This window comes from Antechinus flavipes, chromosome 4 (assembly GCF_016432865.1).
Source record: "Antechinus flavipes isolate AdamAnt ecotype Samford, QLD, Australia chromosome 4, AdamAnt_v2, whole genome shotgun sequence".
Classification (NCBI taxonomy): domain Eukaryota; kingdom Metazoa; phylum Chordata; class Mammalia; order Dasyuromorphia; family Dasyuridae; genus Antechinus; species Antechinus flavipes.
The window spans coordinates 63,785,511-63,792,509 of record NC_067401.1 but is presented as its reverse complement, the minus strand read 5'-3'; the positions used below and the strand labels follow the sequence as shown (position 1 = coordinate 63,792,509).

The following is a 6,999-nucleotide window of genomic DNA, read 5'->3' as shown; positions in this document are numbered from 1 at the left end:
GCAGAACCTGAAACAAGGTACTAAGTAGAACTAATTAGTACAATGCTTGTGTTTGCACCTTTACTCATTGGAGTTCACAAGTATGCCAGCTTCACAAAGTAAACTTTGTACCTTTGTGAGTTCACACCTCCCTTAAAGCTCTTTGGGCCAGAGAGCACTATGGGAGAAAACCCATAATCCCATTCTCTCAGAAGATTCACATATAAGGCCAATGAAGAGAGAGCTATTCCAGAATATATTCCACTTGGCTGGCTGGTCGCAGAAGAGAGTTCAGCTGCATTGGAGAGGAGCACTCTGGTGCAAACAGATTTCAGCGGAATTACGCCAGAAGCCCTCTCTCTGAGGCAAGAGAGAATATTTTCCATTTGGCTGGCTGGTGGCAGAAGAAGAGTTTTCAGAGGATAAAGCCATGAGTGGAGAGTTCAGTGGACAACCAGATTCATTCATTCATTCTAAGAAAACTAACTATTTGGAAGAGACAATAAAGGATCTGAACTTTTAACAGCTGGCTGCATTTTTACTCCGAACTGAAAGGAAGGCTGCTCCAGAAGTTCCCCAAGAAACCAGCTTGTGGAAGATTGAGCCCATTTGAGAAAATTGGAACCTGGTTTTCATCTAGAGTAGTGGCTTGTTTTCAAGCCCCATCGTTTGATCTAAGGATCTGGCCAGCATGTCTAATCAAGAAGACTGCTACTTTTTTGTCTATTCTACATGTACTAGGGGAGATAAGTGCCCCTTCCGGCACTGTGAAGCTGCCTTAGGAAATGAGGCTGTCTGCACATTATGGCAGGAAGGGCGCTGTTTTTGAAAAGTCTGCAGGTTCCGACACATGGAACTTGAGAAAAAGCGGAGTGAGATTCCATGCTACTGGGAAAACCAGCCAATAGGATGTCAAAAATTAAATTGTGCATTTCGTCACAATAGGGGACGCTATGTTGAAGGCCGTTTCCTACCTCCAAACAAAACTATTTTACAGAATGTCCCTGAGTCACCAGATGAAGAGGTGAAAGCTAATCAGCTCTCAATGCAGCGGAAACCTAGGGTCAGCTTAAAGCAAGATGATAGTTTGAATTTTGGAACAAAAACTCTTGAAGAAATCAAGTCAAAGAAAATGAAGGGAAAATCTAAGAAGGAAGGAGAAGGGCCTTCAGAAGCATCTGCTCATTTACTTCAACCACAGCCCATTCCAGGTCCTGAGAAAGAGAACGTCAGAACTGTGAGCCTATCCAACAAACAAGGAGAAGAGCCCTTGGTGCCGCTGAGGCTAGGGAAGCGGAAGCTCTCAGATGTTGATAGTGACCCTCCACTGAAGCGAAGCCTTGCTCAAAGGCTTGGGAAGAAAATTGAATCTCCAGAAATGAATACTGACAAAACACCAAAGAAAGTCCAAGTTTCTAAGTCTCTGAAGGAGAGATTAGGAATGCCAGCTGATTTAAAAAGTATGGAGACAACAGAAAGCTCTGCAAAAGGTGGAGAGACCCATGTGAAGGCACATCTTGAGAGAGCCAGCCAGAAACGAGGAGACTTGCAAACCAAAATTAAGAATGAAGGAACCCATAAGCCTGAAGATTCCAGTTTAGGGATAAGGAGCTCTTCTGTTATTCGACTCAAAAAATTTTCTGAGATCCTAGCTGAAAAAAAACACCGGCGGCAGGAAGAAGAGAGACAGAAAGCTGAGAAGGAAAATCCTTCTGTTAAACTCGGAATAGAGAGTGAGTCTAAGAAAGCAATCATCTTGCTACCACTGCCATCAAAGGGCAATTAGAAGAGCCTGCGAGTAAAACCAAGCAGGAAGTTCACATGAAAATCCTGGAGGAGATCGAGCAAGAAACGGCACTGAGGGTACAACAGAGTGCTGAGAACAGCACCGACTCCCAGCCACAGCCTGAGACTACTCCAGTGATGAGACGACTGCTCCGCATCGCCAAAAGAACCGGTACAGAAAAAGAGAAGAAACTTAGTGAAGCTGCCGACATCGCATCTCGTTTCGGTGTTACTCTAACAGACACTGTTGAGGTTTCCTCAAAGCTTTCAGGTGAGACCACAGGTGACGACTTTTCCAAAGTTCAAGTCACGAACTTTGAGGATATCGTGAGAGTGCAGCGCATGCAGAAACAGCAAGAGGTGGAAACATTACAAAAGGAGAAAGCCACTTTGACACCCCTTCAGGAAGAGGCAGCACCTGGTGATACACAAACGACAGAGAAATCAGAACTGAATCCTGTGCCAGGAATCACCGGCCAGCTGACAAATGCCAGTAAAAGCCCAGCAAGTAGAGGTAGAAACTTCAGGAATTGGGGATTCAATGCTGAACGTGAAATGTGCAGTACAGCCCTTAGGAGAAAGGCCTTGGGCCAAGCCCACGGTTAATCTCAAGCCACCTGTAGTTAAAGACATTTCAAGGTCTAAATTGGCCAGGAAACGCAAGGCAGCTGAAGTCCACCCTGATGTCGTTGAAGTTGTAAAGCCACTCAGTTCCAGCAGCATTCTTCAGGAAAACCCAAGCAAGAAAGCCGCTGTGGCTGCTGTTCCAATTCTCTTTGAGGACAAGCCAATCACTGTGTCTGAGAGAGGCTCAAGGATGTGGTGAATCTGAGGCGGCTTCAGCCCCACCTAAGGAGCAGGTAATTGACTCTCCTCTATCTACTCCACCCTCCGGGATTGAGGGAGGAAGGGTAGTGGGGGGGGGGGGGGGGGGGAGAGGGAAGGGGACAGTGACAGCACCAGCACCTCCTCCCCAGCATTCAGCCACTCCTATGACTAGATAGCAAAAGGGACTAATTAAGGCCAAGGAGGAAGGGAGAGATCACATTTTTCCTGTGATTCAACAGTTTAATTCTTCAGGTCAAGAAAGTAGAAGATACGCACCGTTTGATATAGAAATCCTCAAAGACCTGAAAAAGGCTTGCACTCTTTATGGGGCTATATCAGCTTATGTTAAGATGTTATTACAAAATTTGGCTTTTGAAATCTTGACCCCTAGTGACTGGAAATCTACAGCAAGAGTATGCCTAGAACCTGGACAAAACTACTTGTGGCTTTCTGAATATAGTGAGCTCTGTAGGATACAAGCCCAACAAAATAGTCAAAGTGGAGTTCATCCTGTAATCACCTGTGACCTACTAACAGGTGTAGGTCCTTATGCAGATGTCGCAGTACAAATTAATTATTCTATAGCAGCATATGAGCAAATTGCTGCTAATGCTATTAAAGTGTGGGCTTCTCTCCACAATAAAGACAACAAGGGTGAGGCCTTCACAAAAATAACACAAGGACCAAATGAACCCTTTGTGGGACATTTGCAGACAGCTATCACAAGAACAAATGGGGAAAATGCAATAACACATTTTGATAAGGCAACTTGCTAAGGAAAATGCTAATGAGGTTTACAGAAGAATTATACTAGGACTGCGCAAGGATGCTCCTTTAGAGGAGCTCATAAGATGCTGTGCCACAGTGGGCACAAATGCTTATTAAACCCAAACTATGATGAACATGGAAAGACAGGTTCCTTCTTGGCAGAGGAATCCTAGAGAAACTCGTCGATGTTTTCAATGTGGAAAAGTTGGACATTTGAGAGCTCATTGTAGAAATGGAGATAGAGTGAGAAGGCAGGGTGAGAGAAAACCCAAAACCCCATGTCCAAAATGTAATCGAGGCTTTCACTGGGCCTCTAAATGTATATTGACCCAGAGGAATGAGAGGCATGACCCAGCTCCAAAATATCAATCAAAGGACAGGTGGGGCATGATAGCAGCTGAGGTTACACCCAGAGAGACTTTAGAAATTCTGAACTCTGATATCATCAACCAACACAAAAGCAATCAGGATTACAGTTGAGAAGAATACAGGCCTTTTAAGACAACAAGGCAATATCCAGTGCAAACAGCTCCAATGTAATTACCAGATGATGAGGAGAAATCCCAAAAGTGGTAAATAGAAGGGAATTAGATAGGTTAACTGCTTGGGGAAGAGTCAGATGGCTGACAATGAGACTGTTAAAAGGACTTTTAAAATCTTCAGGAATCACTGGATTTCCTAAGACAAGATAAGACTGTTTCAGTTCTTGAAAAACTAGCAAGAATCATTGGATTCCTTGAGATGAAAAATTGTTGCTGAGACCTTTTTCAGTACTTCAAAGCTTACAGGAACTATTGGATTCCTGGCACATGAACTAATGGACAATGGAATCCTATTGGACTGTTTCTAGGGCTTATGGACATGTGTAAATTTTCAGGATGATTCATGTTATTTGTTACATTACTACTAGCCTGTGTTATAGTGCTATGTGCTTATGTAAATTATGTATAATGCCTCCCATATTGATGAATTTATGTATACCATGTATATCTGTTACAAAGTTCTGGCCCATATTGATGGATTTATGTGTACCCCTTCAGAAACCCACTAATCTGATTTGATTTCCTATTTCCTTTGGCATTTTCATCTCCCTTCCTGAGGTGTCAGGGAAGGCGTGATCACCTTTTTTGGAGAGTTCTCACCTCCTTGAGAAGTCAGGGAGGTCATGGCCACCCTATGTTCTAAAACAAAAGAAAGGGGGAGATGTTGGAATCCTTACAAACTGCTAACTAATTAGAGTTGATCTAATCTTACAAGAAGATGTTTTGGGCAGAACCTGAAACAAAGTACTAAGTAGAACTAATTAATACAAGGCTTGTGTTCACATCTTTACTCATTGGAGTTCACAAGTATGCCAGCTTCACAAAGTAAACTCTGTACCTTTGTGAGTTCACACCTGCCTTAAAGCTCTTTGGGCCAGAGAGCACTATGGGAGAAAACCCATAATCCCATTCTCTCAGAAGATTCACATATAAGGCCAATGAAGAGAGAGCTATTCCAGAATATATTCCACTTGGCTGGCTGGTCGCAGAAGAGAGTTCAGTTGCATTGGAGAGGAGCACTCTGGTGCAGACAGATTTCAGTGGAATTACGCCAGAAGCCCTCTCTCTGAGGCAAGAGGGAATATTTTCCATTTGGCTGGCTGGTGGCAGAAGAAGAGTTTTCAGAGGATAAAGCTACGAGTGGAGAGTTCAGTGGACAACCAGATTCATCTTCATCTTACACCACTGTAGTTGGTGGCTGGGCTCCTGCACTTCCCCCACTGAGACCAAACTGGTCTGAAAGATTCACCAGAAAGCTAGCCGAGCCCCAAGTGAAGGAAACAAGAGATTCATTCCATCTCTGTGCTGGTTGGAGGCAGAAGAAAGCAGAGGCAGAGGCTGAAGGACCAGACCATTGGATTTGGTAACATTCGGAGGGAGCTCTTGGAACCAAGCAGAGAGAGGCCTCTAAGCTAACCGGGCTATATTGGAGATAATAAAAGAGCTGAACTTTTATCACTTGGCTGAGTTTTGATAAGAAAAAGCTCACCACAAGTATGCATGAGTAATCAAGCTTCTTTTAAACCACATGTACAGTCATTTCTTGATAACTTAAATTAAGATTATTCCAATTTGCATTTTCTGGGAGATAGCATTTTCTGGTTGCATAATTCTGTGCAGCAAATATTTATTGAGCATCTATACCACATGCTAGTCAGCTTGTTGATCACGTGGGAACCAAAGATAAAACAAAACAAAAAAAAGTTCCAAATTTCATGAAGCTTATAATCTTATTGGTTCAAAGAAATAATATGAACAAACAGAGGAAATTCATCATAGGTGAATAGAGAGTCCAGGACCTAGTGTCAGGAAGACAAGTTTATATTCATTTTCTCATAATTATGAAGTATGTGACCTAGAGCAAATCACTTATTTTCTTTCTCATTTTCCTCATCCAAGAAATGGGGATTATAATAGCCCTAAATGACCATGGTGGATATGAGAATAAAATAAAAATTTGAAAAGCACTTTGAAAACTTTAAAGTAATAAATATATTACTTTATACATATACATATACATATATATGTATGTATATATATATATATACATACATATTATATACACATAGCTATTTTTTGCTATTCTTATTTTTAATTATAAAAATACTCCAAATATTAGAAAATACTTATAATTGTTAGCATGTTTCACTAAAATCTTACCTTTCAAGTGACAAGTTTCTTGAAGGTAATGCCAGTTTCCTTCCTAAAGATACAAAACTGTATATATACGTGTCATACTAAAAATTACAGCTATTATATAAGGATCAGCTCAAACAAATTTAGAGACTCATCTCCAAGTAACTTACAATATGACATTTTATTAGCTCACCAAATTAAAAATGAGTGTTAAAACATTTTACATACATTTAGCTAATATGAAATAAATAAATAAAATTATATTTAAATGAAGAAACTCTGGTATGTAGAGATAGTGATCTACATGACTGAAGAGACTATAGTCCCTCAACACTTAAATTATTATGCAAATTGAACCCTGGAAATCCTCTTAAATGTACTTAAATGAGAACTGAGAGGATACTCAGTGGTCATCTAGTTAAAACCTTTCTCAAGAATCATTTCTACCAGACTTAAGTTGAAGATTTCCAGTAAAGTTGAATGAACTTAAGGAATCTCATTCAATTTTTGAATAGCTCAAAATTTCCAAGTATTTTCCTCATATTAATGAAAAATCTAACCCTCTGTGATTTCCTCCCATAATTTTCTAGCCATGAGCAAAATAAATCTAATTCCAATTTCACATCAAAGTGCTTCATCACTTGAGGATAACTACCATGTTTTCCCTGAATTGTCTCTTCTATGGCTTAAATATCCCAGTTATTTTAATTGATTCTAATGTCATAATCTTGATACTTCACTGTACTGATTGCCATTCTCTAGAAAGTGTTATTTCTCAGTATCTTTCTTAAATGTGACTCTTTACAATTTAACACAATGTCCCAGATGCAGTATGACTGGGGCAAAATACGGGGGAAAAGCTACTCTGATCCTGGTCTATTTTTTCTTGTATATAGTATATAATGTAGTATGAAATCACATTAACTTTTACATTAATCAAATGAACTTCAAACTAATAACT

General features: G+C 40.5%; 1 protein-coding gene across 1 annotated transcript; it reads left to right on the top strand.

Moving 5' to 3' along the window:
• Nucleotides 1–829: 829 nt before the first annotated feature.
• On the top strand, nt 830–2,590 carry LOC127561256 (zinc finger CCCH domain-containing protein 11A-like). Its single transcript, XM_051996546.1, is given in 3 exon segments — nt 830–1,736; nt 1,739–2,249; nt 2,251–2,590. Coding segments are annotated over 3 exon segments (1,758 nt in total).
• The last annotated feature ends 4,409 nt before the right edge of the window (nt 2,591–6,999 follow it).